At 39.1% G+C, this 20,203-nt stretch overlaps 1 protein-coding gene across 1 annotated transcript in view; it reads right to left on the bottom strand.

The window, feature by feature from the left end:
- nuf2 (UF2 component of NDC80 kinetochore complex) overlaps positions 1–20,203 on the bottom strand; it is a 36,312-nt gene extending 16,109 nt beyond the window's left edge. The window contains exons 1-8 of the mRNA XM_060829699.1: positions 20,086–20,203; positions 18,548–18,675; positions 15,110–15,184; positions 14,354–14,430; positions 11,059–11,120; positions 10,563–10,660; positions 8,609–8,682; positions 1,087–1,183 (exon numbers count right to left, since the gene is read on the bottom strand). Of these exons, the coding sequence (XP_060685682.1) occupies positions 1,087–1,183; positions 8,609–8,682; positions 10,563–10,660; positions 11,059–11,120; positions 14,354–14,430; positions 15,110–15,184; positions 18,548–18,670 (606 nt within the window). The 5' untranslated portion in view covers positions 18,671–18,675; positions 20,086–20,203. The remainder of the gene's footprint in view (positions 1–1,086; positions 1,184–8,608; positions 8,683–10,562; positions 10,661–11,058; positions 11,121–14,353; positions 14,431–15,109; positions 15,185–18,547; positions 18,676–20,085) is intronic.

The following is a 20,203-nucleotide window of genomic DNA, read 5'->3' as shown; positions in this document are numbered from 1 at the left end:
GTGGCTTTGAAAAATCATTACTCATTAGCAGTTCCTTTCAAGATCGAATGTTTTATTTGCTCTTATTTTGGTTTGTTATTGTTACTTTAATAGCATGTCACTTGATATATCCTTTCTCTCCTTTTTTTTCTGTATTTATTCAGAATGATAGAATCCTACACTGCCACACAGATGCCATATGATCCATTGAGTTTGCAACAATCCTCCGAAGAGCATTCCACACACTCAGCATCCCCAATCTAAGCCCATAACACTGCATTTCCCATTGCTTATCCACCTATCCAGCACATCTTTGGACTATGGGAGCAAACAGGAGGAAACCATACAGACAGAGAGAATGTCTGTATGGAGTTTGCACAGTCACCTAAGGCTAACCATTGAGCCACCGTGCAGCTTTTATGTTTTAAGGAATTGTTAACTTTGTGCATAAAATTTAATTTTACTACTCAGATCCATTAAACTAGACAAATGTTAAATAGATTGAACTGCACTGAAACAAGCTGTTTGGAAAAACTAGTCAACAAGTATCTACGCTCCACCTGACACTAAATACGAATGGAATGTTCAAGCAACAATCCCAAATCTATATAGCACCATGCATGGGGGAGGAATGAAGTTTTACTCAAGGATAGATTAATCAAGATGCCAATCAGTTCATGGAAATGGACTGTAATATTTATAGGTTTGTGGCAAGTCTGCTGATCAGATGCAATAAGTAGTATGCCCCTGGTATACTTGTTAAATTTATTTTAGGATACTTTTGCTATGTTCAACTACAACTTCTAAAAATTTTTAGATTTGATATAGCCTCCAATCAACCTGAAATCCTCCTCACTCTCTGAAAATACACAACATATTTTCATATGCTCCCTCTCTTTAGATTTAGTTATGATCTCCCTGCCAGACATTGATGTGTGAAAATTGGCTATGTTTTACAGGATGGAGTACATTCCTTTAAAAGTAATTCATTTATTGTGGAACACTTTAAGATTCAACTCTATTATTCAATTATGTACATGTGAATAGGAAACATTTGTTGTTTTTTATTTCAGTATATCATATCTTAGTGAACACAAACATACTCACTTGCTTGAGGCGATATTCACGGTTTATGACTTGTTGCAATTCATTTATTTCTACCGACAGCACATCAATCTTTGCCTTTTGGTCAGGAGGTATGGTACTGCCAAAATTAAAAGGCTTTTAATATAAAAAAAGTGGTTTTATATCACTTCTTGAATTTGTACATACAGCAGAGAAACCAAGTTCAGGGCACAAATTTCAGAATTAATACTGAGGGTACCAAACCTATTCCACTATAGTTTTAAAAATAGATGACTCAACTGACAGCACTTCAGTTTGATAATATGCAGAGTTAAGATACAAATTTACCAGTTAAAATACAATGTCACGAAAGTCATGATTCAATTTTGTAAAATCATGCTTGTTGAGCTAATTAATACAATTCTCATCATAATATGAATAGCTTACATTACAAGATAACCACAATAGTAAGACTGAATACTTGTAAGTTGGGAGATTTTCTTAGAAAAGGAAAATAAAAAGTAGTGTAATGCAAACATGCAAATTACAAACAGGATAAAGGCTCTTGAGCCTGTTCCATCTTTTAATAAAATCATGGTTTTTGGGTTTGAGGCTCAAATTCACTTTTCTGATATCCCAAAATGTTTTAATTACCTTGATGTGATCTCACCAGATCCCTTCAGAACTACAGTAGAAAGAATTCTTACTTCTATATTCTATTCCTCTCACAACAGAACATTCAATTTGTCATCCTGCGCAGTTATGACTGCTTCCCAATTTTGAGAGATTCCTGTACCAGGATATCCAGATCTATCTGTACTTCAGAGTTTTGTTTTTTGAAACAATATTTTATTTACGAAATGTGGGTTTCACTGGCTGGGTCAGCATTTTATTACCTATCCTAGTTGCTACTGATTAGGTGATGGTCAATTGCCTTCTTGAACCACAGCAATCCATCTGACGTAGGTACATTCACAATGCCTTTAGGGAAAACTTCAAGGATTTTGACCTAACACTCAACAGCAATACAGTTCCAAGTCAGAATGGTGACTGGCTTGGAGTCAGAGTCGCAGCATCACAGAGACAGACCCTTTGACCCAAACTGGCCCACGCAGACCAAAATGGAGAAAGTGAGGACTGCAGATGCTGGAGATCAGAGTCGAGAGTGGGGTGCTGGAAAAGCATAGTAAGTCAGACAGCATCCGAGCAGCAGGAGAATTGACATTTCAGGCAAGAGTCCTTCACCAAAATGTCCATCAATACTAACGCCATTTCCCTGCACTTGGCTCATATTTTTCTAATCCTTTTGTAATCCATGTATTTATCCAAATGTTTTTTTAATGTTGTTAATGTACCCACTTCTGCTGGCAGCTCATTCCATATGCATACCACCCTCTTTGTAAAAATGTTGCCCCTCAGGTTCCCTTTTATTCTTTCCCCTCTAACCATAACTGATGCTCTCAAGTCCTTGATTTCCCAACTCTGAGAAAAAGACGGAGTGCATTCACCCCATCCATACCTGTCATGACCTTATACACTTCTAAAAAAAAGTGTTCCTCTTGGTCTCCTACACTCTAAAGAAACAAGTCCTAGCTTGTCCAACCTCTCCATATAGCTCATACTCTTGTGTCCTGGCAACATGCTTGTAAATTTCTTTTGCACTCTTTCCAGTTTAATAACATCCTTCCAGTCACAAGGTGACAAAAACTAAACACAATACTCGATGTGTGGCCTCACCAACATCCTGTACAACTGCAACATAACTTCCCAACTTCTATACTCAATGCCCTGACGAATGAAGGCCAGTATGCCAAAAACTCCTGTGACTCCACTTTCAGAGAATCATACACCTAAAGATCCCTCTATTCCACTACACTCTTTAACACCCTACCATTCACCATGAAACTCCTACCTTGATCTGACTTTCCAATATGCAAGACTTATCTGTATTAAACACCATTTGCCATTTATCAGCCCACTTCCCCAACTGATCAAGGTCCTGCAGCAAGTTCTGACAACCTTCCTCACTGTCCACGATACCATCTATTTTAGTGTCATCAGCAAACTTACTAATCATGCCTTGTACATTTTCATCCAAATCATTGATAAAGATAACAAACAGCAATGGGCCCAGCACTGATCCCTGAGGCACACCACTAGTCACAGGCCCCCAGTCCAACAAGCATCCTTCCACTATTGTGCGCTGTTTCCTATCATCAAGCCAATTGTGTATCCAATTTGCCAGCTCCCACTGGATTCCACATGATCTAACTTCCCAGAGAAGCCGACATATGGAACTTTATCAAAGGCCTTACTGAAATCCATATAGATTACATCCATCACCCTGTCCTTCCTGGTCATTTCATTAAAGAACTCTAACAAATTTAACAGGCATAATCTCCCACGCACAAAGCCATGCTGACTATTCGTAATCAAACCCTGTCTTTCCAAATGTATACATACCTTAACTGTCAGAATCTTCTCAAGTAACTAACCCACCACATACGTTAGGGTTATTGGTCTATAGTTCCCAAGTTTTTCTTGGTAGCCCTTCTTGAGTAAGGGCACATTCGTTATCCTCCAGTCTTCCGGGACCTCGCTGGTGGCTAACGATGGTGTATCAGCCAGAGCCCCCACAATTTATTTTCTTGCATGCCGCAGTGTTCTTGGGTATATCTGGTCAGGACCAGAAGATTTATCCACTTTCGTATATTCTAATACATCCAGCAGCTCCTCTACTCTGATATGGATTGTCCCCAAGATATTCCCACTAACTTCCCCAAGTTCCTAAGTCTTCATGTCTTTATCCACAGTAAACACAGAGGAGAAATATTCATGGAGGACCTCACTCATCTCCCGAATTCAAACATACATGTCCACTTTGGTCCTTGAAGGGTCTTATTCTTCATCTCATTATTTTTGTTCCTTTAATATATTTAAAGAATCTTTTTGGATTCACCCTAATCTCAGCCAAGGCTATCTCGTGCCCACTTTTCACCCTCCTAATTTCTTTCTTCAATAAACTCCAATATCCCCTGTATACCTCCAGGAATTCCTTTGATCTCAGCTGTCTGCACCTGAGCATTACCTCCTCCTTTTTTTCTGATCAAAGTCTCAATATTTCTTGTCATCCAGGGTTCCCTATTCCTGTCAACCTTGACTACCACCCTCACAGGATTATATCGACTTTGTACTTTAGCTATCTTATTTTTAAAGGCCTCCCACATGTCAGAGGTCCCTTTGCCTGTAAATAAATCACTCCAATGCAAGCTCCCGTCTAATTCCATCAAAATTCACCTTGCCCCAACTTAGAACTTGAACCTGTGGACCAGTTTGGTCCCTCTCCATAGTTATTTTAAAATTAATAGAACTATTGTCACTGGTCCCAAAGTGCCCTCTCACTGTCATCTCCATCACCTGTCCTGCCCTATTTCTCAAGAGTATGTCAAGTTTTGTCCCTTCCAGAGTAGGGCCCTCTATATATTGCTTGAGGAAACTTTCCTGAACGCACTTAAATTCCATTCCATCTTATCCCTTAACACTCTGGCAGTCCCAGTTTATGTTAGGAAAATTAAAATCCCCTACTGGAAGGGCATTCCTGATGGTTCCCATGTATCTACTATCTTTGCCCTTCCAAATATCAGTAGTTGAGAGTTTAGAACGCCATTATGGAATTTCTGCAGTGCACCTTGTAGATGACACACACTGCTACAGTGTATCGGTGCTGGAGACAGCGAAGGTGGAGAAAGAGAGAGGGAATATATAACAAAGCAGGTGCTTTGCCCTTAATGGTGTCAAGTTTCTAGTGGTGTCGCAATTAGCTGTACTCATCCAGGCAAGTGGGGAGTACTCCAAACCTCTAGCTTATAGATGGCAGATAGGCTTTGGGAAGTTAAGTATTGAGTTCCTTGCTGCAAGTTGCTAGTCGTCTTACAGTCACAATATTCATATAGGAAAATAGGAACAGGAGTGAGCCAGTCGGCCAATCAGGGTACTTCGGGCAATCTACGAGATCATGGCTGATCAGAGGCCTAACTCCATATATCCTTTCGCGCTTATCCCTTTGTACCTTAGCATAACAAAAAATTATTGACCTCTGATTTTTTTAAAAAATCTCTCTTCCACTGTTGAAAGAGAGTTCCAAACCTCAACTACCCTGTGTGTATAGAAGTGGTTTCTAATATCACTAATTTTGGCCTTAATGTTTAAACTATGCCCCTAGTTCTAGAATCCCCAACCAGTGAAAAGAGTTTCTTATCCATTCAGCCTTTCTCTGTTAATATCTTGAAAACTTAAATCAGATGTCTCCTTAACCTTCTAAATTCTAAAAAAAATGTTGTCCCTTGTCCAGGGCAATTTCAGGTCAATGGTACCTCTCAGAAAGTCGATTTTGAGGGATTCAATAATGGTAACACTGCTGAATATCAAGGGGTGATGTCCAGATTCTCCTTTTGGAGATGGTTACTGATTTACATGTACGGCATGAATGCTACTTGCCATTTGAAAATCCAACCTGGATGTGGACATGGACTACTGCAGCATCTAACAATCACACGTGGCAATGAATGTTGCGCAATTATCAGTGAACACCTTTGAAGTTATGATGGAAGGACGGTCACTGATGAAGCAGTTAAAAGTGGTTAGGGCTGAGGAAACTACCCTGATGAACTTTTGCAGAATGTCCTGTGGTTGAGGTACTGGTCTTCCCACACACACACACATCTTCCTTTGTTCTAGGTACAACTCCAAACATTACTCCCATTTCAATAATAGGCCTTTTATACTTCCTGCCATTTGTCAATTTCATATTTTTGATGTAAATAGTTAAGGTCCAACATCGATTCCTGTGCAAGTTCCAATCATTAAATTGTGCCAACCTGAAAATGACCCATTTGTGCCTACGCTTGGTTTCCTGTTAGCTAACCAATCCTCCCTATACTACGAACTCTTATTTTGCATTGTAAACTTGATATGGCACCTTATCAAATTCCTTCTGAAAAGGTAAATACATTACATCCATATTGCTGATTACTTTCTCAAAGATTATCAACAAATTAGCCAAACACAATTACTCTTGACAAAATCGCATTGATTCTGCCAAGTGTCCCACTATGAACATCCTTAAATTCTGCATTTTCCCTATGACAGACATGAAATTGATTTGCCTATAGTTTTGCGTCCTGTTGCCATTTCTTGATTAAAGTAGTCACAGTCACAATTTCCCAATTTGATCCAGAGAATCTTGAAGTATTAACTATCTTATTGATTACTTTTTTTAAGACTTTAGGATGAAGTTCATCAGAACATGGGGACTTATCAGTTTTTAGTTCCAATAATTTTCTTAGTGCCCTTTCCTCGATGACTACAATTCTTGTAAGCTCCTCCCTTGCACCTTTTGATACATACTTATTTCTGGAGTGTTATTTTTAAATCCTCTACAGTGAGGACAGATGCAAAATATCTAGTCAACTCAACTACCATTTTGTTATTATCGATGGATGGGCTATCATTAGAGGAGACATTGGTTTAACTGGGCTTGCATTCACTAGAGTTTAAAAGAATGCAAGGGGATCTGACAAACATAAAATTTTAACAAGGTTAAACAAACTTGAAGCAGTAATGATGTTTTCCCCTTTTTAGGGTCACAATGTGGGCGAGGCCATTTAGGACTGAGATGAGGAATCATTTCTTCAGAGGATGGTCAACCTGTGGAATTTCTACCTCCGGTTAGGTCACTAAGTATATTTAAGAAAGGGATTGATAATATTTTAGATACTAAAACGTATCAAGGGGTTAGAAGGAAATGGAAATATGGTGTTGAAACAGAAGATTAGCCATGATAATATTGAAGGGCTTAGTAGGCTCAAAGAGCTGAATGGCCTAGTCCTAATCTTAGTTTTGGTGTTTTAGGAACAAACTTTTCTGCTGACATCAACAGTGCAATGATAAATTCCAACAGTATAGGTTCAGCTGTGTTTTGTTTTAAAAAAGCACTGATGATTTTTAAAAATTAAATACTCATTTCCCTCCTCTTCAATATACTCTTTTGTTAACTTTTAATGTTTGTGTTTATGTTTAACACTACTTAAACTTAATGCACCTATCTTACTGCTCCAGTACATGCTCAAGGATGTCAGCAGATGCAGCCTTCTATAAATCTCTAAGCTCACTGTAAGTGACAGATGTTCATTTTACCTACTCTTTGCTTTTTCAATGTTTTTGGGTGGTTTTCTCTCATTATTCAATATCATCGGACTATTATTCTTCTGGTTTTTAAAAATATTATGTCCGGTCTTCTGACCTGTCATTAAATCTTTGTAGCATTGCACACTTTTTCTTTTCAAATATCACCCTCCACTCTCTCACTTGCCATGGATAATGCATTTTCCCTCTGAAGTCTTTCTTTCTCAGTAATAAAAAGGAGCACATTGCTAAAAAGTATGGTATTTCAGTCTAGGGACATTAAAAGGTCAGCCATATTTTATACAAACGTAGAACGGTTACAGCACAGAAGGCCATTTGATCCATCATTTCTGTAATGCTTCTACAAAAGGAGCAAATCACCCAATGCCACAGTCATGACTTTTTGCTACACATTGATCCTTTTCAGAAAACAATCCAATGCCCTCCAGAATGCCTCAATTGAACCTGCTTCCACCACATGCCCAGGCAGTGCATCGCAGGTGCTAAACACTTCCATATATTGAAGATTTTCCTCAGGTCACTGTTACCTTTCATCTGTTTCCTACTGATCCTATTACCAATGGGAATAGTTTCTCCTCATCTGCTCGGTCCAAACTGATCACAATTTGAAATACTTCTGTCAAGTCTATTCTGTTCTTTAAGGAAGACTCTCAAATTGCATAATCAAAGATTCTCATCCTTGGAATCATTTGCATGAGTCTCTTCTGCACCGTCTGTAACTCGTCACCTTCTCTCTAAAAAGTGTGGTCCCAGAATTGGACTGAATATTCCATTTGAAGCTGAATCAATATTTTATACAAATCTAACCCAAATTCTTTACTTTTGTACGCTACAGTTTACCAATAAAACCTGGGATAATGAATGATTTATTAACCTCAATTTATCCTGTCATTTTTAATGATTTATGCAAATATATAATATCTCTCTGCTCCTGCACACCATTTAGAATTGTAACTTTTATTTTGAATTATATCTTTGCCTTTATTTCTAATAGAATAAATCAATTATTAAAAGCTAATTTATCCCATGATATTTATACAATATTTCTTCCTAAATCATACAGGAAGTGCACTTTGATCCATGAAATACCCTAGGCCAGCACCTTAAAATGCTGATAAATTTCCCAGAGATTATCATATACATAACACAGAAAAATTTCACTATTTATTGTTCTGATTACGTACTCTAATCATGAAGTATAATTTATCATGAAATAGCAATATGTGGGATTTGCAGACATGAAATGAACTGCTATCAAGCACCATCAAGACTTACGTAATGTACATGCCAATCCACAAGTCAGTCAAGCAGAATCTGATTATATGCATCAACCGGTTTAAATGTGTTGGGATCCACTTACTTAAGTCTTTCAATTTTGTATTTCATTTCTTCATTCGATGAAACCATCTGTTGCATCAGCTCCAGATTCAATTTCTTTGGGAAACAAATACATTGGTAAACATTTCTACTCATCTTACAATTTCACAATTTGCTGTAGAAATTGTTTTCCTCAAGAAATACAAACAAAATAATCAGAGTCCAATACCAGGACAACACCAACTGCATATATGTATAAAATGAAACAAAAAGCTGTAAATATTCAGAAGATCAGAGAAGATCTATGAAGAAAAAAGCAGATTTCACATTTTAGATTGACAACCTTTTATCAGAATGGGAAATTATGGGATGCACAACTTTTAAGCAAGTACAGAAGTAGGAAAATTCCATACAAATGCTTTGGATTTTACCTTGTTTTCAAGTGAGTTTCCTTCATCAGGACGCTTGACTTAACCTACACCAATTCTTCCATTTACCCCATCCCTTCACTCTCAGGGACAATTTATTCTTCCACAGATTCTGCCTAATTTGTTACGCATTAAGATTTTTTTGCCTTTATATTAATACCATCATCATTATTTTGTTATTTTATTTTCAGCATTAGTATTTGGCTTCTGAGTGAAATAAAGCTTCTAATATAATGTAGAACACATATTGCTTTGGTTTCAGATGAAAAACATTATGCAGAACCTGAAAACAAAATTACTTGCACAAATATACAATTGACAAAACCTAAAAATGTTTAAAGAAAGATTGGTGATTGGACTTTTACTGTTTCCGATCCACTTAGCCTACAGGATGAAAGAAACGTAAATTGGTCAAACTTCAGCTAACACTGAAAGTAAATCCTTAAAAGATGGAAATCATGGTTTTCTGGACTTAGATTATTCATACAAGGTAAGGACAGGTACTTGACAAAATCGTGCATTATAAATATTCTCATAAAACACCTTGTAATAATTATTTTAAATGCATTGCTTTTTATTTATTCAGGGGTTGTGGACTTCACCAGTTGCCCTCAAAAGGTGGTGGTGAGCGCTTTCTTGAATCTATGCAGTCCATTTAATGTAGCTACACCTTCACTGCCATTAGGAGGAAGTTCCTGATGAAGGGCTTATGCCCGAAACATTGATTCTCCTGGTCCTCGGATGCTGCCTGACCTGCTGTGCTTTTCCAGCATTACACTCTCTACTTTGATCTCAAGCATTGGCAGTCCTCATTTTCTTCCAGGATTTTGACCAGCAATGCTGAGCAAATGGTGATATATTTCCATTTTGGAGGGGAACTTGCAGGTGGTGTGCATATGTATTTGGTCATGAGTTTTGAACATGCTGAATTTGTGCAGAGTGTCTCATATACACTGCTGTTTCTGTATGTTCATGGAGGTGCCAATCAAGTAGGCTGCTTTGTTCTGGAATGGTGTCAAGCTTCTCAAGTATTGTTGGAGCTGCATTCACTCGTGCAAGTGGGTGTATTTTATTACACTTCAGGCTTTGCCTTGTAGATATTGGACAGGCTTTTGGGAGTCATTCGCTGTGGAATTCATGGCTCTGACCTGCTCTTGTAGCCACAATATCTGTATTTTTGGTCCAATTAAGTTTATGATTGAAAGTAACACTCAGGTTGTTGCAACTTAAATGCAGCCTATTGTTATAGATTTCCATGTCTCCCATGGAGTCATGAAGAAAGCGTGTTTGGTGAAAATCGAAGGCAGGAAAACAAAACTCAAAAGAATTCATTCTCAAATTCTCACCTGGAATGACATGCCATCTGACCTCCAACACCTACTATCAGGAATTAAGTAAATTTGATGTCCAATATGCATCAAGACAAAAAAAACTAAATGAAAAAAATCCATGCATAATAATTTCAAGCTAACTTAATCTTTCCTTATTTTATGGTACAGATCCAACCAGCCTAATCATTAATGGACATTGACAAAAAATGATAACCCTGTAATCACAATCAATACTTACAAAACTTTTTTGTTGGTTCAGGTAAGTTTCCAGGGTTCTTTTTCTGAACTGAAGAAAGTTGATTATGCCACTCATGATGACAATGGTGCATTTTGATTCTATGTTTAAAATAAAAAGTTGGTGAATTAGACCAGCAATGGAGAGAAAAAACTTCTGTTTATGATTCCTGCAAAATTCAAGTGCACCACTGCAAAGATTAAGCACTTTGAAGTAGTTTTGAATATAGTTATAAACAACAAATGCAGCAAATTATTTAATATTTGTGCAACTGAATAAAACACACTTTTCCTGTCAAATTTCAAAAGTATATTTTGTTTGCTTCAACATCAATTTAACTTGATAACAGCAAAGTATGTTTTACTTCAGTTAATGAAAATTGGAATCAAAATTACCTACTGTCTGGAGATTCACTATTGCATTTATGAGAGCTTGCATTTATCTGCATTACATTTAAGAATCTAGAACTTCAATTAAGTTGAAAAAGTTGAAAACTTACTAGGATTCAAGAGGTCACTCATCTCAAAATATGGAATTGCACATAGTGATTTTAAATTATGCCTGAAACATACAAAAACAATTTAAACGCAACAATTACTTAAGACAGTGTTACAGAATTTCTCAAATGAAATCAAATACACACATAACAGCACCTATAAAGGTCATAAGATACAGGTTCAGATATAGGCTTTTTCTCAGCCCCATTCTCCTACTTTCTCTCCAAAACCCTTGATCCCCTTATTAATCAAAAACCTATCTATCTCTGTTGTAAATACTCTCAAAGACTTGGCTTTGACGGTCAGTTCCACAGACTAAGCACTCTCTGCCTGAAGAAATTCCTCACTTCAGTTGTAAAGGATCATCCCTTCATTCGTAGGCTATGCCTTCAGGTCCCAGTCTCTCCTCCGCGTGGAAACATCTTCTCCATGTCTACTCTATCCAGGCCTCTCAGTATTCTGCAAGGTTCAATGAGATCCCCTTCATCTTTTTAAACTTCATAGAGTACAGACCCACAGTCCTGTGGGTCTGGAGTCACATGTAGGTCAAACCAGGCAAAGTTGGCCAAATTCCTTCTCTAAAAGACATCAGTGAGCCAGATAAATTTTTATGACAATGAACAGTCGTTACATAGTGATCATTAGGCTAACTTTTTAATTCCAGTTTTTGTTTGAAGTTGCCACAGTGCAATTCAAACCCATATCCTCAGAATATTACCATGAAGCTCTGATTAACAGCCCAGTGACATAACTACCAGACCAGCACCTCAGCTTGTACAGTAGACAAAAACATTAAGAGTGGTGTCCTACTGCTTTTGGCCAAGTCTGAGTTATGTCAAGTTTAAAAGTTTCTTCCTACAAGGTCAATGAGATTTTTTTTGCATATTTTAACAAACGTGCCACATTAATTACCTAACACATCCCTATGGTGTCTCCCCTGTCATCTTTCTAAACCACCTAATTCCACACTATTTCTGGAACAACCTGCCCCTTAGCAAACATCTGGCAAAAGACTGGAGCTGCTTTCATCAGTACCATTTTCAAAACATCACAGTAGACCCAAAAGAATAGTGACATTATGAAGCTGCCCTACTTGAGCAAGGACATGTGGGTAAGATAACAGAGAAGAGAATGACACTATTACTCTGACAGGGATCTGGTGGTCCTCTTACATGCGGTGCTACTTCCAGAAGATTATCGGCACCAAGCCAGCCCGATCAGAGGTCGCCACTCAGGTCAGTAATACAGGATGTGGAGGAAAGGCTAGCAATACACAGAAAAAGGTCAGTGACCCTTTCTACCCTTATACATCAACATCTCTTTGCCATTACATAGACCTCCCAAAACTCATATTCAACCACCCACTCTCACTAGTCAGCCTGCAACACCTTCCCTCAACCCACTCTCATCAGTTAGCCTGCAATAGGACTAACGCTGCATGTCCTCTGGGCTGCCCTCCCAGTCCTCCATAACATCTCACCACTTTTGTCCCTCATGCAGCACCCTATAGAGGGGAAAATACAGAGGCCAGACACTCCCGGCAATTGGGACAGGTACAGAATTGATGTAGCACACTGTTGGACAGTAAGATGTATGTCCCCATGCTGTGGGCTGCTTAGCAGCAATGCAAGCCACCTTCCGACAGCAATACAAGGCAAAGCAAGGTAGGGATGCTGTGAGCAAGCAGTCAGGCACTAAGTGAGCAAACACTAAGACAGCAAACAAACATTCCGAAGATGCAACCTGGTACAGTTTGTGAGTTGCGTGCCTGCCCGCACTACAGTTTTTAAATTGAAGATCATACCAGCATTGAAGTCTGTGATTCCAAAGCATACTTCTAGTGCATAGTGGAAGTGCCATTACAGTTATGGCGGGCTAGCTGGTTTTGAACACTAACGACCACAGTGGAGTAGTGTATTCACTTGGTGTCCTTGGATCATGCCCTGAGATGCTGTTGCTGTCCAATGTCTAACATAGAAGCCATTCAGAGCAAGTGGTGAGCTGAATGCACCATGCACACGATCCAGTTTCGTTATCATGTTTTCCTAATATCTAGTTTGTTTGGCAATATAGGAGTTTGAATATTAATTACGTGAGTTGTTGCATTCAGGTGTTTAACAATTAACAAGTATCAATTGCTCCCTCATCATCACCGAGCAAGATTCCTCACCACACTGTTTGTGAAAAGCATAAGAGATGGAACAAATTGATCTTGACATCAGTGAACCTTGCTGCAGTTATCAGCTGATTCTGCCAAATAACTCATCCATCACAGTCCACATTGTTCACAGACCTGCACAATTCCATCCTCACACTAACAAATCTTCTACACTAGATAGCGTATATCTAATAGAGAGGAACTTTATGAAACACAGATTTATTTGTAATATAATCATCTGAGATCAAATGAAATTTCCTGAAATTGGATCAAGCAAACAGAAAACTTCCATCTGAAAGAGAGAATATTAAAAACACTACCCAGGTAATTCATTGTTCATTAGTCCTACTTCAAGAACAAATGAAATAATGGGACCCATATTTTTAAAAAAAAGGCTAGAGATAAAAGCAATAACTGCTTATCTAATTCAGATGTTTTAAGGGCATGGCGTTTAAAACCTTTATCTTCTGAGAGTATTACAACATTAGAATTATTTATGATCTACAAATATTGCTGAAAACAGTTATGTTAAAGAAATCAAAACAATGCATGAGACGTATAGTGTAAAGACAAACTGGGAATATTTTAACTGGACATTACTTGTATTGTATTTTTAAAGGCATTTTTACTGCCCAATAGTCACAGAATCTTAGAAATATGTGGCACTGATTCCAAGTCTGTAATCCTCAAGCATCCAAAAATCTATGCAAAAGTCAATGTTCAATTTTTGGCTTTCATTAAAACTAATTCTAAATGCAAGATCCTTAACATCTTGCACGTTGAAATGAATTTACGATACGTGCATTAGAGATTGCACCAAAACTTTGAGATGCACTGCACAACTTCTACTCATCATTAATTCAACGTGACCACTAATCTGACGAAGATTAAACCTCAAGACCTTTTATTAATATTGGAATGAAGATTTTCCACTATTCTTCAAAGCAGATTGCAAGTTGAATAATAAAGAATGTCTTAATATCAAAGAGATTGAATGCATTAACAAGTGCTTATACTGAATAAATCTTAGTTAGAGAAATTGACAATCCCCATCTATGTAACTAACAGAGCTCCAAAACCACCATCTTTGATTTTCAAATATCCCAGATATCTTATTCTATAAGATTTCTGATACTTACATGCAAACATAAAGGTTCAGAAGTGGGATAAAACCTTCAGAAAGTTGAGGGTATGGGATATTTTCATCTCCAGGCATCTATGTGTACAAAAAGCATATTTACAACTTTAGAAGTGCTTAAAAATATACATTCCACTTTCATAAAAACACTTTTCAGACTTTGGCCAAAAGAAAGTTATATGCAAAAAAAAAGTTTCATAAAGTTGAAGTCAAGAAATTTGGGACACTTAGCAAGAATAAATAGGTTACAGACAGAAACAATATTTCATGACACATGTAATGTCTTCTGACTTTAATGTAGATATTATCCTGCGAGCTCTAAATACTAATAAATCAAATGTAACATACTACCATGCAAGTTCCCCTAGTTGACCATGCAAGGAATTGTTAGGAATTGATTGACTTAATGAAATTTGAGTGTCAATTCATTTGTAAACCAGGATCAACAGTAATCAGTCAGGGGAATAATAATAATAATAATAATAATAATAATAATAATAATAACTGATTTCTCTATGGGAGTAAGGCCAAGAATTTCAATTGAGAGGCTAATTAATATATTCAAATCCATCGTTTACTCTGCTAGATACTTAACAAAGCCCTATTCATGTATACTTATCAATGTTCACTGGTTACATTGGGAAACCAGATTACAACTAATCTTAAATCGGCACATTACAGCTGAACGAATGCAGAATGGGAAAACTGTACATACACGTTTGCATTTTACTTAGTAAGAAATGGGATGAATACAAACCATGTAAAAGCAATCTGGACGTGCATCAAAAACAATCTGTAGACATCTCATATACAGTCTCTGTACAGTTTCTGGCTGTTGAAAAATATTCAAAATGTCAGTGTACCAGAATAGTTAAGCTCAAATACTTAATTTTCAATGCAGGAAAAGTATGAGCATTGTTGTGATAATTATCTGAGAAACTGGGTAATATTAGCCCCTAGATATTCTAACTCGGATCTGTAAATTGCTTGTGAAACTTTGCGTTTCAGATAAATGCTGACAGTTGTCTTCTTTCATTTTGGTTTTAGAACAAATTCATAAAATATTTTCTGGTAAGATGGTGGCAGAGTAGGACACCCCACTTGGAGCTCATCCACTCCGCACATTCTTTTTTTCCCTCCTTCTTTTCCTTCCTTCTCTCAAAGGCCTGGCGTGGAGACTGTAGCAGCCCAGTGCAGTGCGCAGCAGCCAGAGGTCAGACCACATGGAGGGCCCGTGTGCTGATTTGCTGTGGACAGCCCTTCGAGACTGGGACTTTGCTTGTTTTTTCCTGACCAATAGTTATACTGTGTATAGCTATAATGCAACTTATTTTTCTTCATTTTTCTATTCTGTAACTAAGGCTTATACCTAGACACTCTGCACTCTGTACTCAAGATGGAGCCATGTGTTTATAGAGTCATACAGCATGGAAACTGACCCTTTGGTCCAACCAGTCCATGCCGAACATAATCCCAAACTAAACTAGTCCCACCTGCCTGCTCCTGGCCCATCTCATTCCAAACATTTGTTATTCATGTACTTATCTACAAGAGAGACCGAAGGGGCAATGTTTTCAACCAGAGGGTGGTACGTGTATTGAATGAGCTGACAGAGGAAGTGGTGGAGGCTGGTACAATTGCAACATTGAAAAGGCATTTGGATGGCTATACGAATAGGAAGGGTTTGGAAGGATATGGGCCAGGTGCTGGCAGGTGGGATTAGATTGGGTTAGGATATCTGGTCGGCACGGATGATCGGACCAAAGGGTCTGTTTCCATTTTCTATATCTCCACGACTCTATAATTGCCCTACCCTCTTCCAAACATGATCACTTCCTCAAAAAAAAAATTATTCCACCAAATTTATTAGTTATTACCTTACTCTGACAAAGCCTGGCTGACTATACCTGATCAAACCTGGCCTTTCTAAATGGAGACAAATTTTCTCCTTTACTATTTTCTCCAATAGTCTTTTTTATTACTGATGCTAGACTCACAAGTCTACAGTTCCCAGATTTATCTTTACCTTAACTTTACCAGTTTTCTAGTGAAGTGGAACTACAATAGCTGTTCTCCAATCCTCTAATACCTCTCTTGGCCACAGACAATTTAAACACTTGGATCAGGGCCCCTATGAGTCTCTCCCCCATGTCCCACAACAGCTTGAGATACAACCCATGTGGATCTAGGGATTTGTCAACTTTTAAATCCACCAAAACTTCCAATACTGTCTCACTTCTTATATCCATCAGTTCAATAACTTCACAGTTCATCTTCTCAAATTCTGCACTTGCATCCTCCTCCTTCCCAGTAAAGGCAGATGTCTCAACACTCTACCAACATCCTCTAGCTTCATGCAGAGATTACCCCCCTTGGTCCTTTATAGGTTCTACTCTTTCTCCTCCCCTTGAAATAAGTGGAGAATACCTTGGGATTCTCCCTAAACTTATCTGGCAACATCTTCTCATGTCCCCTCTTTTGCTCTCCTAATTGCTTTTATCTTGCAATTCGAAACATCTCTAGAGCCTCTATTTTTTTCTCCTTCGCACCTGTTATACTTTTCTCTTTTCCATTTGATCCAGAGTTGAATATTCCTAGATGTCCATGGTTCTCTGGGCTTATTGTTCCTACATTTCACCCTACAGGGAGCATGTTGGTCCTGTACTCCCCTTGAACCTTTGTTCTGCTGTAGATTCACCTTCAAGTAGCCGTTCCAAGTATATTTCGGCCAGATCCTGTCTTATTTTAATTAAATCTGTTACCCCAATCCAAAACTCTTTTTTTGAAGACCGTCTTGCTCCTTTTCTATAAGGAACAGGAAACATATGGTGATGTCATAGTTCAGCACTGTGCTGTCAGCAATCTACATAAGAGGCTTTCCTGCATAAATTTGAAGAAATCTGCCCCTCTGAACCCTTTATACTATGAATGTTCCAGTTAATAGAGGTAGTTGAAATCCCCTAATATAATTCAATTTAGTAAAATTGACGACATATCTACCCTTCAACTGCCCACTGTTTGGGTCCTACTGAACCGGTTTAAATACCTACTACCAGCACTAGCAAACCCTCCCACAAGGATGTTAGTCTAATTTTGGTTCAGATGTAGACCGTTCCTTATAGAACTTGTTGGAGATCCCAACTTCCCCAGAAATGGTCCCAGTGATTCAGGAATCTAAATCCCTCCCTCGTGCATTAACACTTGAGCCACACATTCGTCTGCTTTAATCTCCTACTTCTGTGCTTGTCAGCTCATGGTACTGGGAGTAATCCCAAGATTATAACCTTTGAGGTCATGCTGCCTAGCTCCCTAAAGCCTTGATGTACGATCTCATCTATCACTCGTTCTACCTATGTGTTGATACCAATATGTATTATGACTTTGATCTTTTCACCCTCCCCCAGTAGTTTATTAATTTGTTAATAAATCAAACTAGTTTTCTAGGTCCTAAACAGTTTTACTCTTAAAAAATCTCTTTCCATTTTTTCCCTCTAGGAACACGATTTGGGCATTCAGCCTTCAAGCCAATCTTGAGATTCAAAACAATCAGGGCTGATCAAATACTTCAATGCCTTTTACCAACTCATTACCTGTATGCTATTGATAATCAAAGTAATTAAATCTCTACGAGCTTCCACAGGCCTTTATGTTATAGAGTTACAAAAGATTCACAACCAACTAAGTAGAAAAAAAATTCCCACCTCAGACTTTAGCAGTATCCTTTTTATTTTTAAATTGCCTCCTCAGTTTCAGACTCCCTTACCAGAGGAAACATTTTAGTGAAGCTAGAAGTAGATATATTTCTACAATTTTTTTAAAAAATGTATCTCTCCCTAAATTCCAAAGTTTAGAATCCCTCATGGCAACAAGTAAACCGTCAAATCATTACCTCAGATATCTGTGAAATGCTACTTACATCAATTCAAACATAAATGTATAAACATCTTAAGAAAAAAAGTCATTTAACTATGTCACCTAATCTTAGCTAGGAGTCACACCTGTGAAGAGTACATTCCCCATAACTAGCATTAGAAGATTATAAATAGTCTTACATCAACAGGTCTCTATATCAATTAAACATTTGGCCTCACAAAAGACATAACTCCATAGCAAAATATAATTTGCATCACACGAATTGCCCTTATAGAGCAATGCATCCTCCAGTACAAACAAAAAAAAGTAGTAAACTGCTTACTTTCGATAGGTCAGCTTTCGAGAAGTTGTTGGCTTCTGATCCATTTAAAATGTGCTTGCGACAATAACTCACAATATAATCCAATTTGCAAATCGGATATGGAAGTCTGTTCTCCCCCTCCATTTGGGCTAACAAGAAAACAGCTATATTTTAGACAATCAATGGCTTTAATATGAAACATTTGTACTGTAGCCAAGCAAGATATCATAATTGCTCTGAAATTTACTAAGATACCAACATTAATTTAATTTTGTTCCTCATTCTTTTGAGCATAGATCATCACCTTAAAAACAAAAACACAGCAACAGCTTAGAGGCAAACTGAAAGAATACTATGTTCAGCACATCAGAGGTGAGCTTCACATGCCCAAGGTTTTTGAGAGCTGATGTGAGGGCTTATGAATTTTAACTATTGATCTTTGATTGTCTGGATTTCCATAACTCTGCCAGGGAAGGATGAAACTTTGCTAAAGGAGAAGAGAAAACACTGAAAGGAAAGTGCCACTGAAAGTTAAGGTAGCATTATCCCTACTTTTTCACCAACTGCAGATTAGTTCCTTGAGGTTTCACTCAGAGTAATGGGTTGAATGGTTTCTTCCTTGATAATTACCCGACATTTCATATAACTGTTGTTGACTGCTTTCTGCAGCTGAACAGTAAAAGATACACAAAAAAAGGTTCGGGGAATGGGGTGGGAGGGCAGGGGACGGGGACGGGGAATGGGGTGGGAGGGGGAATGGGGGGGGAGGAGGGGGAATGGGGGGGAGGAGAGGGGGGGAATGGGGGGGAGGAGAGGGGGGGAATGGGGGGGGAGGGGAGGGGGAATGGGGGGGAGGGGAGGGGGAATGGGGTGGGAGGGGGAATGGGGGGGGGAATGGGGGGGAGGAGAGGGGGGGAGGAGAGGGGGGGAGGGGAGGAGGGGAATGGGGGGAGGAGGGGAATGAGGGGGGGAGGGGGGAAATGAGGGGGGGAGGGGGGGAATGGGGGGGAGGGGGGAGAATGGGGGGGGGGGAATGGGGGGGGGGGGGGGGGGGGGGGGGGGGGGGAATGGGGGGGGAGGGGGGGGGGGGGGGGGGGGGGGAGAGGGAGGGGGGGGAGGGGAGGGGGGGGGGGGGGGGGGGGGGGAATTGGGGGGGGGGGGGGGAGGGGGAATGGGGGTGGGGAGGGGAGGGGAGGGGAGGGGCCACAGCGGTTTATAATCAAACAAGGGTGGAGATGCACCAAGAGGACGCCCCTACGGACAATCCGAGCGCCAAAAGAGCATCTCCCCTTACCACACACATACACACTCCCCTCTCATTTTTTCTTTTGTTTGAAAGAAAGAAGACATTTGTAAACGTCAGAGATTTCGCGGCTGAAGACAGAGGGTGCAAAACCAAGCGAGGGAAGGTGACCAGCCGCGGGGATGGCGGGGTCACAGGCGGCATCGCCACAATCAGCAGGAGCTCATTCACAATCAAAGGACAACTTCTCCGCCGTCCCAAGTTAAATAAAACCTCCACATAAATAGTGAAAGACACACACAGCTGAAGGACATACCATCCACAATCCCCAGGTTTTAATCTTTAATGAATTACTCCGCTCCAACCACCGTTTCCGCTCAAAACTTTTTGATTTGGCGCCGTCAGCGTCAACCGCCGACGCGGTGACGTCATCA

This window comes from Hemiscyllium ocellatum, chromosome 9 (assembly GCF_020745735.1).
Source record: "Hemiscyllium ocellatum isolate sHemOce1 chromosome 9, sHemOce1.pat.X.cur, whole genome shotgun sequence".
Taxonomy (NCBI): Eukaryota; Metazoa; Chordata; class Chondrichthyes; order Orectolobiformes; family Hemiscylliidae; genus Hemiscyllium; species Hemiscyllium ocellatum.
This window is presented reverse-complemented; position numbering and strand designations above follow the sequence as displayed.